The sequence below is a fragment of the Labrus bergylta genome, chromosome 1 (assembly GCF_963930695.1).
Source record: "Labrus bergylta chromosome 1, fLabBer1.1, whole genome shotgun sequence".
Lineage (NCBI taxonomy): Eukaryota > Metazoa > Chordata > Actinopteri > Labriformes > Labridae > Labrus > Labrus bergylta.
The window spans coordinates 15708598-15731304 of NC_089195.1; the positions used below are offsets into that span (position 1 = coordinate 15708598).

At 39.6% G+C, this 22707-nt stretch overlaps 2 protein-coding genes across 3 annotated transcripts in view; both read right to left on the reverse strand.

The window, feature by feature from the left end:
* The window catches only part of LOC109986910 (deoxycytidylate deaminase), an 81282-nt gene continuing 58575 nt past the window's right edge, over positions 1-22707 (reverse strand). For both annotated transcript variants that reach the window (XM_065954852.1, XM_065954846.1), the window contains exons 4-8: positions 5784-5868; positions 5285-5411; positions 2850-2966; positions 2648-2741; positions 1-1523 (exon numbers count right to left, since the gene is read on the reverse strand). In XM_065954852.1, the coding sequence (XP_065810924.1) occupies positions 1445-1523; positions 2648-2741; positions 2850-2966; positions 5285-5411; positions 5784-5868 (502 nt within the window). In that variant the 3' untranslated portion in view covers positions 1-1444. The remainder of the gene's footprint in view (positions 1524-2647; positions 2742-2849; positions 2967-5284; positions 5412-5783; positions 5869-22707) is intronic.
* LOC110002934 (centrosomal protein of 44 kDa-like) lies at positions 12149-19769 on the reverse strand. The gene is made up of 8 exons (XM_065954826.1): positions 19647-19769; positions 18240-18314; positions 17940-18098; positions 16599-16730; positions 16415-16513; positions 14513-14578; positions 12551-12588; positions 12149-12308 (listed from the first exon to the last, which is right to left on the reverse strand). Exons 3-8 carry the CDS (start codon positions 18009-18011, stop codon positions 12248-12250), a joined length of 468 nt encoding a protein of 155 aa, XP_065810898.1. The 5' UTR covers positions 18012-18098; positions 18240-18314; positions 19647-19769; the 3' UTR covers positions 12149-12247.

Consider the following 22707-nt stretch of genomic DNA (forward strand, 5'->3'; position numbering starts at 1 on the left):
TTCCATGAACACATTTTTTCATTTTATTGTTTTAGTTGCATGACTACAACAAGGACTGTCACAATATCAGATTTATAACTTCCATACAAGTCTAGTAAAAATCAAATGATATCATTATGTTTCAATACCATGGCAACTAAAATAATCATCCTCAGGCCATATATCAGATAATGTCGGGTTTTTAATGAACAAGAATTTCAGGTTAATACCCTGCACACGGTCTAAATTACACAAATACACCGACAACTATTCAGTCGTGAAATGTTGACGATGTTTTTATGCTCTCCGGTCCAGTTCAGACTGACTGTTCAAGGTGGGATATTTACGCCCCTGTGACGTTTCTCCTTCACTATGAATGTTAAGGAGGTGTAATGGAGGACGAAGTGGTCCCACCTCTGTGCCGCCATTGGAGGTAGTAAAGGAGGCGATACAGGTGTGAGACAGGATCAGTGGAGCCAGAGGGGGAGAGCAGCCTGTGTGTGTGTCTGTTTGTATCTTTGTGTGTGATTTCAGAAAGAGACACCAATATCATGCTGTTGCTGAATAACCATGAAAGGACAAGACGTTATGACGACGGAGCTACATTATGGCGCTGCTGCCCAACTGAAAAAGGCTTCCTTCTGTTTGGAAGATACAGAAATGTAGCTTAATGCCAGAAGAACTCAAAAATCACCAGACGACTTGTTTAATTGAATTGACTCCCACTGCTTTCTGTCTTTTGCTCGCTGCAGCCTTTGGTTACAAATATGACTGACAGCTGACGGTGTTGATCGTCCCTGTATCTTTTTCTTCTGAAATTGCGTTTAATCACGTAAGTTTCTGTGAGATCTCGTGTCTGTGAAATCGTTTCTTCAAACGGCAGGTGTGTGGTCTCCCCCGCTCTGGCAGAGTCGTCTAGTGTGCGCGTTCTGAGGATTATAATATTAAAAATCCCTAGAAACTGTATGTCTGTGTTTTTAAAATCAGTTAAGAATTTGAAATCGTCTAGTGTGTGGCCATCTTTAGTTGCATAAAACCAAACAATAAAACAAAAATCACATTCAGTGGAAATGAACTTTGTCACTTTTTGTGCCTTGACAGCAAGCTTAAAATCTACCCGTTTCCAAAATAAAAAGATTTACTGAAAACTTCCAGCGTTAACGTTAAAGGTCCCATAAATTAATTTCAAAGTGCCTTGTTTGAAGGAGAAAGAAAAGCAGGTGTCAGGTGTTCCCCTGTGCAGACAGACGGGAGCGTGCCTATGTTCCCACATTTCATTTTTGATAAATTTGTATCAGATTTTATCCCCCTTTCTTCCAATTTGGTAGCCAATTACACCCAATCTATTATCCAGTAGCAATGGACTACGTATGGAATGTAGCTTTTAGCTAAATCTGGTGCACCCATCTCTTTGTTTATTGCAAACATTTAATGTAAGTGCACATTGTCCTTTTAAATAAACAAACTAAAATAAGTAGCACAGTGGCCAATAACTCTTGTTATTGGAACTGAAATTATTGACAATCTCAGTCCCCTCGAACTGCCTGCAAGAACACACAGAGAGAAGAAAACAACACACACACACAAAGTCACACGTGGAAAAACACAGAAGACATGCAAAAAGATGCATTGCACCCATATTTAAAATTTCTGCACACTCAATTGAATGGAGGCACCGGTGTTCACCATGGACCACATGCAGGACCCATAACATCTATTTCACATTGCTGTTGCCGGTCACTGTAGCTGCACCCCCTTTAATCTCAGATGCATCCCAAGTCCTTTTGTTCTAGATCCAGGGCTACTTTACATAAATGTGACGTTTAATATAACATATTCTCAGAAAGAGTGCAGAAAAGAGTATAAAGCAGCTTCATTACGTGCAGACAAAGATCAAACAAGTAATGTAAATGTCATCACCTGCTCCCGCTCGCTGGCGGTGAATTTTACAGAATATTTCTTGCTCATTTTAAACATCAGCTCATTGCTAAGAGGCTTGCATGACAAACTCTGGGTAAAGTCGGGGTGAATAGTTCAGCTGTTTGTTGTTCACACATACAGCTCACCTGTTTGGTGCATGTGTGAACACAGCAATAATGAATTCAGGAACATTTAAAGTGATGATGCAAAGGACAGAAGTAGCTGTTTTTAGATATGCACTCCTTTTTAAAAACTTTTTAGAGACAATACACTTACAATACAACACAAGAGACAATTACAGTGAGCACAGGCCAGAAAAGGGGTATATTCATGTTTTACTTGAGGTTAAAGATTTTACTGAGGTGCTCAAATTGGATGTTCGTGGCTATCTCAACGAACCGCAATATAGTGGCGAGGCAGTTGCTGCAACCGCCACAGACGAGTGCGTTCTGGGAGTTGGTGTCTTTCATCCACATGAGCCAAAAAGACACTTTCTGCCTTTTCTCGGTCAAGAAGGCACCCACCTTCAAAATGTATTTCACATTTCTACTACATATATGACCTAATGTCAATACAGATTCACGTTTCAACGGGTGAAGTATCCCTTTAACAAGTTGGCACAGGTGATGAAAGTTTAGAAAAGATTTGGTGCAACAAAAGAGGTCCATTACAAAGACAACATAAAAAAATAGTACTCATGTATCTGAGTGTTGTTCTTTAAGGTAAGAAAGCAGAGTAGTTGACTTACCTGAAATCAATGTCTGCCTTCTTCAGCATCTTTCTGGAGGCTATGTACTTCATTTTAGTGGACTTATCAGAGAGATAAATCACTTCCTTCATACCTGGACAGAGGGAGGAAACAGGACTGTAAAATTTTGTTTTACTGTGTGGTGCAATCATATTTACAGGTACTATAAAAATAAAAAAATGTTTTTAATGTTAACACACACCTCCCTGGATGATGAGCTTGGCACACTCGTTGCAGGGAAACAGAGTCACGTACATGCTGCATCCTTTCACATCCGCACCGTTAGTGTTCATGATGGCGTTCAGCTCTGCGTGGCACACTGAGAGACACACAAAAGAAGAAGACTTTAAACTTGCTGGTAAATCATTGCAAACAAGGACACGGATAGCTCTAGCTACAGGTCTTAAATGAAAGCTTTGGAGAGAAGCAGGAACAAAGTATGGGAACATTATCTCCTGAAGAAGAAGAAAAATATGATAAAAGATTCTTTAGGAGACAGTTTTACAATGAAATCTAATACGTCAACAAAACTTAAAACCTGCAAACTCACTTTAATATGTGACTCAAATGATTTTACAGCCTTTCTCTTTCAAACAAGGGAGAACAAAGTTTAAGCAAACTGCGAGTAAGACTCAGAAATAGTTATATAATCTGTAAACTGTTTGAATTGACTTTAAAATGTGTTGTCTGAATTACTCAACAAGCATAATTCGACGCGTTTAGATCTTCTGAGGGATAAAGGAGAAACAGACTTGGATGAACCAATTTCAGAAGCAGTTTGGCACAAAATAATAGTCAATTTTCTCCCCTTCTATATGTCTTAGACATGCTGTTATTTAATTCAAAATTGCACACGGTCTAGATTGGTCTAAAGCCAGGCTTTCTAAGATAAATGCAGACATAGATCCCACATGTGAGCGATGCAAGCGGCAAACCATCTTTGAGACTTTCTCTAAGATAGGGAAAACAGTGGAACCATCTCCAGTCATTGCACTGTTTGGTGTGGCCCCAGTAGAAGCCCCTCTTAATAGATGGGAAATCAACATGCTCACCTTTTACTCTCCTTGCCAGGAGACTGGTACTATTTCAATGGAAAGACCCTATCCCACCGTTGATAATACAACATTAAAGCGTATTAACAGTTCAACATTAAAAGCTAGAATTATGTCTGGGGGGCTGTCTTCCCACAGAATATTTTTAAGCATCAAACACCTTGGCTCTGTTTACACGACAACAATTTCAGCTGAAAACTGTAAAAAAAAATTGCGTTTTGGTTGATGGTTTGCAAATTTTGTTCTGATATGTTTTTTTTGTTTAAACTAAACTAGTAGTGCCTTAAATAATAAGATTTGTAACAACTGTAGGTATAATAAGCTAAAGCTTCAGCCTAAACCTTTTCTGTCAAAATGTTCTTCTTGTCTTTTCATGAATGCACATGCCTTCGAAAATTTTGTATTTCTTTTTTTATTCTTGCATTTCTATGCATTTCCTAATGGAAAACTGTATATGTTGACCGAAATAAATTACTACTACTACTACTACTACTACTACTACTGAATCAACAATGGAAGAAAGTAGTCAGAAAGTAGTCAGCTAACTACCGACAGCTGGCGCCTGTGGAAATCCCTGCTAGAATACGTCGGCATGCCAAAGCTTTTAATGAAAATGCTGAAACTAAGGCATGAGGGCATTGATTATGAAACTAAAACTATTTAAACGTAGGCTATATCGTACAAGATGTTGATGGAGAAAGAGGAAGAAAAACAGAAGACAGAGAACATTAAAGTACGCACAGAAACAAAAACAGAACATTTGATCAGAAAACCTGCTGCTTGCAGTATTGGCCTAACTCTCAGATCGACCAGTAAGATGATTGAAATCCACTGCAGTCTGCTAACACCAGGGACACTGGAAGTCTTTTTTAGTTGGGGGTGCTGAGAGAAGTAAATCTATTTGATGACGTCATACTAAGTGCGGCGCAAAATCCCATTTTATTTATAATTTTGTAAATTCAGTATCAACAGCAGCTCATACAGATTAAACAACATTTCGACAGACATCAACCCTCACACTGAAAGTTAAGGAGTGGCTTAGGACCAGTTTATAGTCCCTCTCAAGTATGGACCCACTGTTATCTAGAAATACAGGTTTTTTACATAATGAGGGAGAGAAAATGGTGATCTAATGTTTAGTAAATAAACCTTAAGTGCAGTTTTAATGAAAAGACTCCTACATTCAAAACAACAGGTGAGCAGTGGAGCTGTGCAGCGTGTCTTTAGGCTAATTGGAAGAAGTCAGAAGTTGTTCTACCTCTGAATGCATGCACATCGATCAAGAAGCTTAAAATGGCTTTGAGTTGTATCACTCTGCAGGAGGTATTAAAAAACATGCATACTGTTTAGGCTGTAGGCTACTTTGAATGCTGCCGACAGGCCAGTCTTGTGTTGCGACGGCCGGCGACGCCCCCGGCGGCCAGCAGCCGCAGCAGCCAAGACACAAGACCGGCCTGTTGGCAGCAACCGTCTCGCCGCTATATTTATATTTTTTCGCCATTATCAGCTTTCTCCGTAGATCCTGTTAGCATAGCTTCCAAGCAATATGTCAGACAGTCAAATATTAAAATAAATCAGATCTCACCGTAGAGATGTTTATTATCTTTAGTTCTATCGCGGTCCCATGTCAGCTTATCATCACAGCCGTTTGGCATCCGGTTATGACCGATCCCCACGATCTTATTCTCCTGGTTCACTATACAGGCGCCCACCTGCACACACAACACAGGTGCAACTGTTACAGACACTTTCTAGGTTAGTCTGAAAAAGACATTGTGTGTAGTGTGTATAAACAATAGAGACTACACACTACTCACACACACAGAGCTGTAAATCACCAGTTTCATCATGATACCGTATTTCAATTCTTTGGATAACGATTACATTTTTACTGTCACACAAAGTCCACAAATAGTAATTAATAGATACAATCAATTTATCGCTCAGTCACACTACTTTAGTGAAGGGTAGAAAGCAAGTCAGTGTATTGATCCAGATTGATGGACACACACACACACACACACACACACACACACACACACACACACACACACACACACACACACACACACACACACACACACCTGAGTATTGGGGTCTTTACTCCTCTTTGCAGCCAGTAAAGCCACATCCATGAAGTACTTGGAATCCTTCAGGTAGTCGTCTCTCCTTTGGGTCAAAACAGATGTATAAAATACAAGAGGACATGAATCACACAGTCTGGATTCGTACCTTTTAATTCAGCTTGTCTGTATACCAGACAATGATTTGTGACAAAATAACCTTAAAACAGTCATCTAAAAAACAGTCATCTCATGAGAAAAAGCTTATGTGAATCATTTCCAGTAAAATCTTGTACATGTCTCCTCTCTAACAGGCACCAGGGGAGCAGCCTGCAGTTTAATTAGGTTAATATTATATAAGATATAGAATATCTGTTGCCAGCTCTCACTCTAAAATCGTACATCTTGGTGAAGAGATGTGCGCTATTACTTTTCTTGGTGATAAAATGTTACAGTGATTTTATCACTCAATGTGTAACACCGCTGCTCAGGCACTCTAATGGTCTGATTCCGGAGACTTACAGGGTATCTCATTTATGATGGAAACATGTTCCTGTGGTGGTTAGAATTTGTATTAAGTTGTTTTAAGATGGAGATTTCATACCATTTAACCCTCAGGTGGTGCTGCAGAAACAATAATACACACTTATCTTTTGTTAGCGTATCTTTTTAAACTTGATGAAAAACTTCTTTGACAAAATTTTCCAGAAATACTTGCATTTGGTTCTTATTGCTCCACCCTTTGGCTGCTTGCAATACACTTTTGGCTTTTAAGAGAAAGCTTAAATTGTATATTTAAGTTTAATATATAACAGAACGGCTTTGTTGATGTTTTCATTTTTTCAAATCGAAATAATTTCTAGTATCTAGTAAAACTGGTTCTAAAACATTGCATAATGAACAGTAAAAAAACAAAACGTAAAAGTTCTATTAATAGCCAGGCTTTTATTAACTTCAGTCTATGAAATGATCCTGCCTTTACTTGGGACAGGCGTCAATAAGAGACAGGACTTTGATTATTTTCCATAAAAAGTTGTGCACACCGAAGTTTAGAAAGATTATAAAATTGTAAATGTAGAGCAGAAATAATATTCAACCGTATCAAATGCTGTGCTGGTCTATGCTGGTTTTTACCCGGGTGTAAGATCCATCCTTTTCCAGATCAAATCAAAGAGGTGAATCGATGTTGTCCCTGCTTCTCCTGCGATGTTGCTGTGTTTGAGTCAGACACTCAGCACTGTCTCTTATATATAGGTGCTATATCACTAGGTCATCATCTAGGCTATCATCGCTAGGTCACAGCGGGCGGAGTCTCAAGCGAGTGGATGCCAATAGTTAAACTGGAACTGTGAGTATTCCAGTTTCTGAGTTTTATATCCCTGATGTTCCTAGATGCCACAGGGCTAAAATAAAAAGTATATTTAAGGCGAAAATTGTGAATAAATGTGTGTCATTGACTATTTGAAGAGCCACAGTTACCTCAATGTTTGTCAATGTTTGTCAATGGGCTTGAATTAAAATAAAGAATGCCCCCTTTAAAATTATACCAAACACACGAAAACTGTATGTTGACCGTAATAAATTACTACTGCTACTGAATCAACAATGGAAGAAAGTAGTCGGCTAAGTGAGTAGAGAAGACAATAAACCCAACAATAATCCTCTTCGCTGATGTTGATTGAATTAAGTTAAAAATGTTTGGGGGAAAAAATAGCTGAAATTATTATGTAAGATTTGACACAACTATCAACAAAAATGGTCACAGTTTTACTTTGTCATTAAGCCAGCACCAGGTGTGGTTCATCTGGGTGTGTTTGTCAAACAGAAATGCTTTGTTTATTTGTTCAACGCCCTATTATTAACATTGTTCACGCAAAAGAAATCTGGGCTCTGTACAATCTGGGCAGGTTGGTAAACACTGCAAATCAGTATGTAAATTAGCAATGCCTACATCCTCCTCTGTGAAATCAGCTAGACAAAACAAGTGAAGCCCATGACACACAAGGGCCCTTTTTCAAACCATCCCCTACACACTCCCCCTCCATGACGGAGTGCACTCCGTTAGAAGTCACACTCTCAGCTGAATGAAGTCCTCTTCATCAAGGTGTAGCGTAGAAATACAGCGGCAGGCTTTGGGACAAACTTCCCTCTCTCAGGTGGAAACAGGAACTGTATGTTACCCTGGTTACTCAGCGGCATCTTTCGGGAACAGCTTTTTTTTGTAGCTAATGCATTCTGTAAAAATATTTATGTAGCCTAGATTATTATTCTTCTTTAGTTATATTAGTGTAGACTTATAACAAAACTATTAGATTGAGCCTACATTGTTTATTGTAATTTATCATTTCAGTTAATTTAATGTAATTTTTAGAACAGGGTGTCCTAAATTAATGCAAAGACAAGGATAATATTGTTGAACATCAGAGCAGCAAAAAGTGTATTTTATTGTTGTTGAATTGAGATTTCACAAAGACATCAAAAGTAGAAAAGGCGAAAAATTGTGAATAAATGTGTGTCATTGACTATTTGAAGAGCCACAGTTACCTCAATGTTTGTCAATGGGCTTGAATTAAAATAAAGAATGCCCCCTTTAAAATGATACCAAACACACAAAAACTGTATGTTGACCGTAATAAATTACTACTACTACTGAATCAACAATGGAAGAAAGTAGTCGGCTAAGTGAGTAGTCGGCTACTCAAGACAATAAACCCAACAATAATCCTCTTCGCCGATGTTGATTGAATTAAGTTAAAAATGTTTTGGGGAAAAAATAGCTGAAATTATTATGTAAGATTTGACACAACTATCAACAAAAATGGTCACAGTTTTACTTTGTCATTAAGCCAGCACCAGGTGTGGTTCATCTGGGTGTGTTTGTCAAACAGAAATGCTTTGTTTATTTGTTCAACGCCCTATTATTAACATTGTTCACGCAAAAGAAATCTGGGCTCTGTACAATCTGGGCAGGGCAGGTTGGTAAACACTGCAAATCAGTATGTAAATTAGCAATGCCTACATCCTCCTCTGTGACATCAGCTAGACAAAACAAGTGAAGCCCATGACACACAAGGGCCCTTTTTCAAACCATCCCCTACACACTCCCCCTCCATGACGGAGTGCACTCCGTTAGAAGTCACACTCTCAGCTGAATGAAGTCCTCTTCATCAAGGTGTAGCGTAGAAATACAGCGGCAGGCTTTGGGACAAACTTCCCTCTCTCAGGTGGAAACAGGAACTGTATGTTACCATGGTTACTCAGCGGTATCTTTCGGGAACAGCTTTTTTTTTGTAGCTAATGCATTCTGTAAAAATATTTATGTAGCCTAGATTATTATTCTTCTTTAGTTATATTAGTGTAGACTTATAACAAAACTATTAGATTGAGCCTACATTGTTTATTGTAATTTATCATTTCAGTTAATTTAATGTAATTTTTAGAACAGGGTGTCCTAAATTAATGCAAAGACAAGGATAATATTGTTGAACATCAGAGCAGCAAAAAGTGTATTTTTTTGTTGTTGAATTGAGATTTCACAAAGACATCAAAAGTAGAAAAATAAGAAATAAATATTAACAGTGAAAAGTTGTCTGCAACATGATTTAATATTCTTTTGTTTTTGCAACAGTCCCTGTAAATATAAAACACTTTACAATAAATAAACATATATTTGATCCTCAATACACATTTGAAGTTGTTAACGTCTGTATGACGATATTAAATGTCTATCTTAGTTGGAGCAGTGTTTATAGACACTTGAACTCACAGGTTGCTTCATCCATGATGACCGGACACAATAGGTGTTGCACGTGATCCGAAAGTCGGCATCGGTGCACACTCGCTGGTGGAGGGTTTTATAACCTACTACCACTCCCCGCTAATCGGTTTGGGAAGGACTTAATATGGCGGACCCTCCCCGGGGACGCGCAAACGGAGGGGTAGTGGGTAGAGGTAGGGTGTAGTGGCCGGTTTGAAAAAGGATCAAGGACTTTTTAGATGAACTGACAGCCCAGTTATGAGGGACAGACAAGGACGGGTGTTCCCAGCAACAGCAGCAGGAGCTATGACCATCTTCCTGTTGCCATCGCAGTACCCACAGATCCAAGCAAGACACAAGGGTGAAAAAAGTGTCCGGCTGCAGCCTTGAGGACGGAAAGACAAACCTGACACAGTGGAAGTGAAATGCCTGTGACTTAGGACTCTGCCTTAGTGGATATGAACTGCTTTGAGCAGTGCCATATCTAGTGCACAAACACACACACAGGTTTCCTTGCTAGTCAGAAGCTATTGAATGCACCTGTGATGCTCTCCACAACTGATGGCTGCTGACAATCAGCTGGGCTGGGAGGCTTTATAGGGAGGTGGAATGCTTCTTTGTTCGAGTGGTTGAGTGTATCAAGAGAGTCAACACCATCAGTTGGCTTTCTGTGATTTTGTTTTTGAATGAATCTCTCATTTTGAGTGTGTGTTTTGAAAACACCTTTTTCTTTTGACCATTTTTTGACTCCCTCTGTTGACTCCTACTGATCTTTTGTTTCAAACTCCAATTCTATGTTTGTCTATCATTTTGATAGAATTAGTGGGGGTTTGAAGGGCTATGCTCTTCTTCCACCTGAAAGAAACCACAGGCCCACTTACGTGGTACCTTTTTGTAAATGTGCAGTGTTTTGTTTACTGGGGGAACATAACACAAATGTCCTTTTATATATTTACATTTATTATGTGTTATTATTATTTTTATTTTAGTTTTGAGTAGTGGCAGTTTTTTTATGTACTTTTTATATTTAAATTTGTATTAATTTTAAGTAAATTTTTATCAATTCAAAACAGTTCGTTCTGCAATCTGTGTTTTTAGAATAATGATTTTCTCAAAACAAATTCTATATTTTTGTTTGGGTCCTGCGTGTTGATACATTATCTCTAGGTGACTAATGAACGGTCAGATGATAAAGGTGAGGTTGTGCTGAAAAAAATGATACCAGGCACTTGTATGGTAAACCTTTTTGATGTAGTATAGCCTACATAAGTAAAATGACAATTATAGCAAAACGGCCAAAATAGCCTCAGACCTCAAAGGGTTCATGTCCAACCGCCTAGGAACCAAGGAAAATGATGTAATACATTGCCAAACTTAACATGTGTATTTGATCTTGGCACAAATAATGATCTAGGTATTTTAATGCATTCCTTGACCCAGAAAATGTATATATTGACACCAAGATTTCCTTTTTAAGTGGCTTGGAAGACATATTGGTGCTGCCATCTTGGAACCACCATCTTGATGAAGTGGCTCCCCCCAAAAAATTGAAAGCTATTGTGATGGAGACTATGTGGAAAAAATGTGGTGCTTTTGTCCAGCGTGTCCCCATTCTTCCCAAATCTGGTCCTAAGCCGCCTGATTAAAGATATCAGTACACTTGTATTAGACATGCACTGTAAATACTAATGGAATAAGCCTGACTGATGTCACCCATCTGTTCCTGCAGGGGGTTCTGGAGACTCATCAGCAGCAGCCACCATGCTGTAAAATCCTGTCTCAACCTCACTTTCAGTCAACTTAACGACAGGCTGAGATATAATAAATAACATGAAAGGAAAGCCTCTGATCACGGAACAATGTATGCAATTTTGCCATGGAAAATTACCATAAGGAATATAAGAGAGGAAATGTTTAGGCTTCTTAAGCAGATCTGACTTTTATTTTTTATTTGATATACTTTATAAATTCAGATTTGATACTTTATTATTGAGAGACATGCTTCTCACACACATGGACATGCATTAACAGAGAGATGATACACACTGAGCGCACTAGAGCAGTTGGTGGTTCGGTGCCCTGGTACCTACCTACCAGACCAACTTCTTTATTAATTATCCACACCTGGACTTGAAGCGGCGCCCCTCCGGTTCCCAACCCAAGTCCCTATGGACTGAGCTACTGCCGCCTACATAACTCAGAGATTAAGTAAGTTAGAAGACCTCCTTTAAAAAAACATCAAGGTGGGGTTTTAAAAGCACCTGCGAGGTGAGGGTCACAATTCAATATGTGCCAATGTTTGCTCACTCATTTTATAGACTGAGAAATAGGACCGTGTGTAGGTACAAATGCCACTGAAGAGGTGTCCATGGAGCTGGGACTGACTTAAATCAGATTGCTCAACCTGTCGCAGATGATTGTCAAGTAATATCCTCTCAGTTTAAAAGCATCACAAAGACTTGGGCGCTGGATGGCCTAGTGGTTATGTCACATGCCCTCGTCGCAGTGGCTGTTTGTTCAAATCCGTACCTTGGCCCATTGCTGCATGTCATCCCCCCACTCTCTTCTCCCAACATTTTCCTGTCTTCCTGTCACAGCAAAAACAATATTTGTTCTTTAGAAGTTAGAATCACGTTTGTCCAGTTTATTACCAAGTTTATAATCATAAAACACCAAAAACAGGCGGATGGATACATTTACAATGGATACAATGATTATTTATATTAGATTATTTGCAGTCTGTTGTAGAGGATTCAGAGTTCTTCAGCAGGCTGGAGGTGCTCTTCATCCTACACACACACACACACACACACACACACACACACACACACACACACACACACACACACACACACACACACACACACACACCTTGTGTCAGAAACTATATGGACAACTTTATAAACCTGTTTTTTTGTGATATCATGATTTATTTATTTTTGTATTATTGATTTTCTCCTCATCCAGAGGCTCTCCCTGAGGTTTTGTAGAAAAGAAAAGACTAAGTATGTAGAAATTAAAAGGAACGTACATGTTTGTTATCCTCTCCAGCCTCTCTTTCAGATCCTCCTGGATATTAACAGACAACAAAAGAAAGGAGGTTAAAACATTAAACTCCCAAACTTAGCATTTTCAATGTGGACTATAGAAAGTTTCACCGCGGTTAAATAAAAAGCCTCAAAGTGTTATACACGCAAAGATAACACGTTTCCTTTCTTAACAATTGGTTACATAAATCAGACACATTTATCTGTTAGTCCAATAGTCAAACACAGCGTTATGTGTTACAGAAAAAAAACACAAGCTCAAGTTTGTTTCATGATGAATCATGATAATAACATTTGTATAATCTGTTTGAAGAAGATGTAGCCGTTATCAGCAGCCACGTAACCTTCATAATTATACATTTAGATGTGTTATAAAGCATACTCTTTGATATTAGCTATAGAAGGTGTTATTTAAAGACACCAATTTCTTTTCCTACTTTATTAATATGTCTTATTAAGAATGCTGACTGTAGAACATGTTTTTGTTCACCTACAGGCTGGGATTAATTGAGGATGTTCCCAGGTGGTGTGATTTTCATCTCAACATGAATCTGATAGAAATGTTTGTCTAAATATATGACGTGAACCTACATCAACGTGGATCTGATAGAAATAATATCGAAATGAATGTATGGTGACGTATATATGTTTGGATTCTTATTCTTAATCTTATTGAGTAAACTCGGTTTAGTTTGAACAATTGTCCTCCGGTCAGAATGGGAGTCACCCGTGGGCGGCACCCCTCTTTGCCTGCAGACCCCCCTCCTCTCAGCCAGCAGATAAGAGTTCACACTGAGCTCAGATCTTTGGGTTCTTTTTAGTTTTGGTTTCTTGAAGTTTAGAGCTTCAGCGCTTGCTCGCTTCTCTTCGGACTTCGGTCCGAATCACTTCTTTTAAGTTTGTGCCGTAGAGACGAGTCTCTGCCGAACTTTCTTTTTCACGCACAATTTTTGGAACATCAATTCTTTCTGGCTCAAGCAAGGTTTTTGAACTTTCTTCTCCAAAGTCTTTGCTCTTCAATTTTGAAAGCCAATTCCTTAATTTGGATTCATCAAGATGGCCATCCGGTTAATCTGAATTGGAAATCGACGTATCAAAAGACTCTTTCATATTTTTCCTGTTGGATCCTCTTGGAGCTTCTGAGACGACAGCTGAACCGACGTACAATCTCCATCCCAGCTGCACACTCCGACCAAGGTGTCAAGGCATCTAATCTGGCCCGTGGACCTCTCTGGGCCTGAAAAGAACCGCTTGCCAGAGACTGAAGCGTGGGACCAGCCGGCGGAGTTCAATTGAACACATCTCACAGTAAGACTGCTGGTGGCAAGGGGTGTTGGAAGATTGAGTCTTGAGTCGTGTCTATTCAGAGCCCTCCTTTAAATCCAAATAGAATCCCAAAATTCCTTTATCAACTTTTTCTTTTTGACCATTTTCTGATTAAGTCATTCAAACAATACCGTGTCTTATCTCATTACTAAATATATAATGTCACCATACATTATAATTGCATTATCCTGATCATAATAATCATATTCTTTATGTTTCATCTATACATTATTGTTTACCCCTTTTTATATTAAATTTTACACATAAAATTCAGGACTTTGTGTGTTTTCTGGTTTAACATTTCCAGAACTTACTTCTTTCAAGATATGAAACTGACTGATTAATTAATTAACTTATACCATTAAAGTTAATTTCTTCCTTTAACAGGAAGTGGTGCCCCTTCTTAAATCCGGGTTAAATAAAGATATAACATCATAATCATTTAATTACGTTACAAAGAAGACAAAATCAGAAGCTTGAACAAATACTGAATGACATTTGATAATTTAGTAAGCATGACTAATCTGACATAGCAAACTTACTGCCAAATTTGCATGTTGTTGATCGGACAGGATGTCATGAAATGATTGGACAGTCGGAGAGCAGAGTGTTCAGCTCACCTTTGAGGCATCAGACATGTTGGAGAAGGCGGAGGACGAGGACGCACACGGCGGTGGGACACTGAGCTGAGAGAGACAGGACAGAAACAGAGATCAGTCTGAGAAATGGATCAGTGCTAGAATAAGCTTCACTACATTTGTAACATTTGACGTTTCTACATATAATCTGAGTTTACAGCTGGGTATGTGTGATGAAGAAGCTCCTCCATGTTTCTCTGTTCCTCACTAACATGTACTTTTCATTAAACTGGGTTTGTCCCATTCAGGGCAGAAATGGCGTTTTGTTATTAGCTCGATGTGACGTCTCTTTCTAACAAACAGGAGGTGAGCTGAATGTACTGTGGGTGGTGCTGCAGTGGGCCAGAGGGGATTTAGAGTTTTCATTTTCACTTTTGATTTCTCCCTCTGAAAACAGAATACTAATGACAAATTCTCAAAAATAGAAACAAGAAGGTCAGGACATCTTTTCAGACAAACCTAGAGGGAATCTTCTGGAGACTATTTAATCAGGGTAAAGGAAAGGGTTGACTTATAATTCTGCATTGACTCTACGTCGTAGTGGCCTATGCTGTCATGAACACTACATACTTGTGTGTTGGTGTGTCTGCATAGTTCTGCAATACTTCACCTACAAACGCCAGCTACCGGTTCCACCACATTGTCTGCTTGCAGGACACTGTGTATCGTCTCATGATGAACTTTGAATGCTCACACATCTCACACCCACACACATATTATTATTATTATTATTAGTGTGGATTATGCAACAAATAGATACTTTTATTAACGTATGGTGATGAAAATGTCAAACCCTGTAGGAGAGTGTTGGAATAATTTTCCAGGACAACATGTGATTTTCCAGGGCATTTGACTTTTTCTCTGATTTTCCAGTACTGGAAAATTAGTCAACTGTTTTCCAGGTTTTCCAGGACGGGTGGGAACCCTTCCCTTAGTTTTGTGTTTCATGCAGACACTTTCTTTGAGACAAACGGGGGGAAAGGTGTGTAATCACCTCCCTCTTCTCTGCTCAGAGTATAAATATCACCATCTTGGTGCATCTTGTGCTGGTTGGGTTAAAGAGGTTTTTGTATTGTCTTTTTTTCTGTTTGGATTCTTTTTGCTTTGTTCTTTTTATGCATTTGCTGTACATCAAAGCACTTTGTAAACGTGTGTTTTTTTTAGAGGTGCTATAGATATTAAGTTATTATTATTATTAGAAGAACATAGAGAAGGTTTTTTCTTCTCTCTCCCCTCTTAGCTTGCAAGAGGAATGAACTTCCAAACCTTCCCAGGAAACAATGAGGCTTTACTCGTATTAGTCAATTATCTCTGAGGTGGAACTTCTTTTCAATTGCCACACCTTTACCAGAAACAAGAAAGGTTTCCTCATTCTTGGGAAATTATTTTAAGTGTAGGAATGTACACAGGGAGGGTTGTATTTGTTTGGGGTTGTTGGGTTTAAATATTAAGAACTCTACAGAATCACCCCGCCTCCGATTGTCAAACATTTGACCACTATTGTTTAACTGTAATCACAATAATTGCTTTGTGTCCAGAAAGCAGCATGTCTTGTTTTTAATGGTATGTTTGTATCTGTGTGGCTCGTGTAGCCATCTCACCTTTAATGATTATATTTCTGTATGTTTGGTCTTTTTTCAAAGCAGGTTACCAACTATGCGTGTGTAAAAAAGCTTACTTCGTTTATATATTTGCTAAATGCCCTGATTGTGTAGTTTAACTTCTGCAACAACTGAATGGTTTTTCTTCATCTGAGGTAGAAACTGTTGCTCTCGCTCAGATTTGAATCTTAAAAGTTTGTAATCAGAACATACCTGAACATGTTCCCATGATTAGGTTTGTATACAGTCAGTATAAGTAAAGAGATACATGAAGGTGAGGTACCTGTGTGTCTCTAAGTTCTGATTGAGTTTCCAGAAGAACGACTCTGCTCATCAGGTTCTCCCAGCTCTCTCTGGAGATGATCACCACGTCACCTTCACTCTGTGAGAAACATTTCATAAAGAAGATTTCCTCTGCTGTCTGACTGATGAGGGAAATAACTGATGATAAAGAGTGAGTGCTGAACCTTATCTGTGTGTCTCCGTCTCTCCAGGTCTTCCAGGCGTCTCTCCAGGACTCTGATCCGGTCCAGTCCAGGCTGCAGACTCTGTAGCTGGGCTTCCAGAGCTGAGAGTCGTCCCTCTAGCTCTGAGTGAGACTGAGACACAGACCAGACTGATTTTACATCCAGAAGAGTAGTATGTAAATAAAAACAGAATGTGATGATATGCAAAACAGTAATGCCCCATATTTCACTGAAAATAGCTCAAAGACAACATTACAAATGTTGAAATGAAATATTTCACTGTTTTGGGAAAACGATATGCTCATTTTTAATGTGATGCCAGATCCATCCATCCATCCATTATCTATATCGCTTTTCCCTTTAATGGTCGCAGGGGGCTGGAGCCAATCCCAGTTGTCATTGGGGCGAGAGCAGGGAAATACCGAGGCTTTTTAGGTAGGGTAGAGTCACTTCTATCTGAACCATTTTGCTTGCCCGCTTTCATTGCTGCAACACCTGTTGGTTTGTTGTTTGCCTGGCAATCTGAGGGGCGCCCAAAACTGTTGTGTCGGGGTTCCTTAAAACCGCCTTCCTTCTCTGGTCCAAACAAATCCAGAGCATTCAGGACCAGAATCTAAAGTTAGGAGGAGGACATACTGGCTGCTGCATTGTTGTCAGAGAAGCCAGCACTTCAACACAGCATGTTTACTTAATGTCTGATCATATAGTAAGATCACTTTATTATTTCATTCAGTTGATATTTAATATATTGCTCCTTAAAATATGGTTGGCTATCCGTCAAAGATGATCATCTCCTCCATGTTAATTTTTTAACCAAGAGGAACTAAACATCTTGTTTTATTGAAATCTTTTTGGATCCAAATATTTTAAGGTAATTCAATTTAATAACTAGAGATGGGCAGATGATACAAAAGCTCTAAAATCTTTCTTTCCACCCATTCTGTCTGGTTTTGTGTAAAATAGAGAAAATAAAAAATGTTTCATGACGTCTGGAGCTTTTAAAAATCACTGCTTTCCAAAAAGCTTCATTCATTTTCACAATTTAGAAAGTTTAACAGCTAAGAAATCAGAGACACACCGATCCACTTTTTTGGGGGGATTTCACTTATATTTGACTTTGTTGTGTTATTTCTGTGCTGTCGTTTTGGAACAATCTGGCTCTAGAATTCTCTTTACAATAATGAAAGTGAAACGTTTTCTTAATTTATTAAAGTGCAGTGTGGTGCTGAGAACTGCTATACCTTTAACAGCCACCAGATGTCGCTGTGTTTGCAGAGATTGAGGTAATGAATAAGGCCTTCATCAGGCCCGTCACTGTATTTGCCTGATAGAGAGACTCACCTGAAGGCGGTCGCCCTCCTGCTCATCTTCCTCCTCCTCTTCCTCCTCATCTGCCTCCTCCTCTGTGATCATGTTTCCAGGAGAACTGGAGGAGAACCTTTCTGCATGAAAGATGGATTGATATTCTGTGTGATTCACTACGAGTGGCTGATCAGGCGCCTGAAAAACAAACACAAAGGCATTAAATTGAAGAAAATGAACTTAGCTCACTGATTAAGAAGTCTAATACACGACCTGTCTGACTCTTCTCACCTGATTAAAGCACTGATTTAAGAAAGCAACCTTCTACACTCCACTTACGATTAGTGTGGGCTGAACTTCTCCTCTGCCGTCCGGCCTGCCCTCCTTGTTCTGGGCCGGACATCTGACTCTGGGCTACAAAAAAACAAGAAAACACACATGTTGAAAGGTTGGATCATGAAGGGGTAATGTCAAAGTGCCAGGTGGACAGAGAGGGGAGAAGGGAGGATAAAAACATAATGGATGGAGGGACGGATAAAGACACAATGAATACAGGATGAGGAGGCAGGTAGTGATAACGGAGAGATGAGCTGGTGATGAGGATGGAGCGAAACTGTTTTCTTTTTTTAACAGAAATGAAGTTAAGAAAAAGTAATTTACTTGTGACAGCAGCTAAATAAACACGTGCGATACCAGTCATCCTTGTACAGTTGTCTTTCAGAATATTGGTGATGTTTTGTCTGTATGTGTTTTTACCCTATGTTTTTTATTTTGCTTGTCTTTTAAATGTTTTCTAATGGACTCCTGAGGCTGGCAATAGAGATGGTGATGATGATGATGATGATGAAACAGTGTGAACAGTGTTCATTTCGCAGTTGATCCCCTCAACAACAACACTTTAAGGCTCCCTTAAAGCTCCACCTAGCGTTTTATCGTACCAGAAAAGCTCTGGTTGTGCACTCGGGGGGCATTAGCACGAAGCATTTGTGCGCTGAGAAGAAAAGCGCTGCACATCTGTCCATGGCAACAGTCAGCTGACAACGGCAGCTGATTGACTGACACTGCTCTGTTACTTTTTACTGTATGTTTTTTATTTCAGATTGTTTATTTCTCGATCAAACACAAAAAGGATGTGGGTACAAGACATGATCCGTAGGCGGTAAAACTACGGGGGGTATTATATATTTGGTAAAAGAGTGCCGGTGACGTCAACAGCGCCTTTCTGAAAAGTTGAGGGATTCTCAACTTGAGCGCTCGGTGTGACCGCACGAAAAAGGAGAAGGGCGCTGTGCCTTTTCTCCAGGCGGCTGCTTTCTGCTGCGCACGCTGTCTGCTCATTGAAAACAACGCTAGGTGGACACGGGGCCTGACAAAAGTTAGTTACATAATAAACAAAGTAAATATTTACTGCCATATATGTTATTGCACATTTAAAAATGATGTGTAGAATACAAATATGACCCTTTTCTACATGACAGATACATTCCAGAAAAAATATCACTAAAATAATGGGTGCAATATTTAAATTTATACGTGGATTTCCTCTTTTAATTTTCTTAAATCCATTAATTTTGAACATTAAGTTCTATTATTATGTTTAAAGTACAATAGCAAAAATACAAACATGCAAAGAAAGCAGATGTGATTCTTTGATCTCGGACTGTTCTTTCATACAGAAACAGGAAGTCCTCTGATGGTAGAGATCAAATAACAACTTTAATGAAGAAGAAGTGACATTATTCAAACCTTCTTCAGCTGGTTGTGTTTCTGCTGCACAAAGTTAATGACGTCACACACCACAGAGATTTTCCTCTGAGAGAAACCTCACTGCAGGAACTGCTGCTTGGTCAGGACGGGCTTATAGTGGAAGATATCTCTCAGCACCCACACACACACACACACACACACACACACACACACACACACACACACACACACACACACACACACACACACACACAAACCGCCTTGGGGCGGTTTGCAGCAGAGGCAGAAGAAGTCGGGATGAGGGTCAGCAACTCCAAGTCTGAGGCAATGGTTGTATGTCTGAAAAACATTGGATTGCTCCCACCGCGTGGGGAGTGAGCACCTGCCTCAGCTCAAGGAGTTGAAGTATCCTGGGGTCTTGTTCTCGAGGAAAGGAAAAAAGGATTGTGATACTGACAGTCAGATAGGGACAGCGTCAGCAGTATTGTGCCAGACCGTCGTTATGAAGAGGGAGCTGAGTCGAAAGGCAAAGCTTTCAATTTACCGGTTGATCTACATTTCAATCCTTACCTATAGTCATGAGCTATGGGTAGTGATGAAAGAATAAAATAGTGAATAAAAGTGGCTGAAATAAGTTTCCTCCAGAGGAGGGCTGGGCTCAGCCTTAGAGGTAGGGTGAGGAGCTCAGATATCCGGAAGGAGCACAGAGAAGAGCTGCAGCTCCTTCGCATTGGAAGGGGCCAGTAAAGGTTGTTTTTCTTTTCATTGAACAATTCACAGAACCCAGGATATTCATAATCTGGGACAGCCTCATTCGCCGTGGGGAGAAGAGGGCAAGGGAGACCATCGGGACCAACCTTGGTCTGGATGCCCGGGTCCAGTGGGTTGGCTGGGGGTGGCATGGTCTGGAGGAACTTTCTCCCCTTCTTTCACCAGTGTCTTCAAGGAAGAGCTGTTCCAGATGTCCTGCTCATTCACTGCGGCGGGAATGACCTTGGCCGAGTGAAAGGTATCATGCTCGTCGCACGATCTCCATCGGCAGTTCCCCCAGATGAGGATCATCTTCTCGGCCATCATCTAGAGGAGCCGGTGGAGATCTTGCAGCCCGAAGAAAATGAACGAAGCCCGTCTCTTTGTGAACAGTGTGATGGCTTCCATTATTTCATCTGTTGATAGATGCATTGTGCATCATCCTCAGATAAAGTTTAGGGATCTTGGCCTTTTTTTGAGAAATGTTATATTTTTAAATAATATCACCCTTTGTTTGAAAGACCAAATCCAGTAGGATGGTGCTGGATGTGGTTTTTCAAACAAAATCTTTGCAGGGAAAAAAAAAAACAAGATTTACCTTTACTTTAAGAGTTTGATGTTCAACCATTCTATTGTTTAAATATTTATCTACGCAAGTTTGTGTTCTTTTTAGCAAACAAGGGTAGTCATCACACTGTTCAGGTCTGTCACAGCTCTTCCTCCCACTCTCTCTTTTCTCTCCCCTTTCTTTTACCCCCCCCCCCCCCCCCCCCCAAACTCTGCTGTACCCCAGCCATTCCACCTGATGGTATCCCTTACTTTTTTCTCCCCACGGCGAACCCCTTTGGACTGTGGAAGGAAGCCCTCACAGAAACAAAAATAGTTATTACTTAGTTTATTATTATACTTACTGCTATACTTGTACCTCAAACCTATTCTAGTTCTATCATGCAGCTCAAGGGGTTCTGGTTGTATTACCAGTATTACTCCAGGTACGGCTGATCCTGATTCAGTACTTAATTGGCAAGTTGCACTATGAAACCAGTAGGGGGCATCAGGTAATCAATAACCTGCAAAACAGGTACATATGTCTATATTTCACGGTTTAATCCTTTTGGGTTACTTTGAACAAACCGCCCCAGATTCTGAACTTTCCTGTCCTTTATATTAAAAATAAAATTAATATCTGAAGACCCTTATTTGTAGTATTACGGACAAGTGGCAATGAATGAAGCCAATGTGGAAGTGCAAAATCCTGCAGTTTGTCGAGTGTCCGCCTGAGGCTGGCTTCAGGAATACAGGAAGTCAAATACACACCACGTTCAAAATAGGCTGTTTCAGAGTAGAAATAACAAGTTTGTGCAGAGGCCTCAGGGCAGGCGGCCTGGGTTGCAATATGACATGTGGTTCCTGTGTGTTGTTCCCCGCTCTGTCCACGGCCCTGTCTCTCTAATGAAGGCATAAAAACAGCACAAAAATGAATGTTTAACAAATAAATATAAAAGATCATGAATTGAAATAAATAATGTGTGTGCTTTCCTTCACAACACAACATTTATACACAGGCCGCCCACTCACCACAACAAGGTGCAGGCCATGAGGACACAGGACAAGACATACTTGGAAAACAAAACAAACTCAGACAGGACACATGCAAATACAATGAAAAACATATTTGGACACAACAAATGCAGAACTTTGTCCTGAATAGAACGATAAATGTACAATATTTACATTGATAAGCAGAATATTTTTTTGTAATTATTATTATTATTTTTTTTATTTTATTTTACATGTATTGAATTCAAGTACTTACAAACTCTAAACTGTAAAGTGCAAACCTACAAAACCTATTTTTTCTCTCTGTGTAGAACAAAGGGGATATTTTTTTTTAAACTTAGATAAACTCTAAAGTGCAAACATGCCAACAGACTTTGCTGAGAACAATTTGTAAACTTATTTACATAGAACCGCAGTAAAAAGTTCATTTACAATTATATTTAAGAGGAAGTATGAGAAGTGAAGCATATAACAGGGGGCGCACTCTACAAGAGCGACTCCTGACACGCTCAGTGTGTGTGTGTGTGTGTGTGTGTGTGTGTGTGTGTGTGTGTGTGTGTGTGTGTGTGTGTGTGTGTGTGTGTGTGTGTGTGTGTGTGTGTGTGTGTGTGTGTGTGTGTGTGTGTGTGTGTTAAGTAGTGTGTTTTTCTGCGTTTTTCTTGTATGTCCTCTCGTCTTTTCCTGATTTTGTCAGAATGTTTACGGCAACTGTGTTGTATCTAGCCTGCCTTTTGCTGCTGATCACTAGCTTATGGCACGTAAACAGAATCTGCTCTCTACCGGTGCAGCC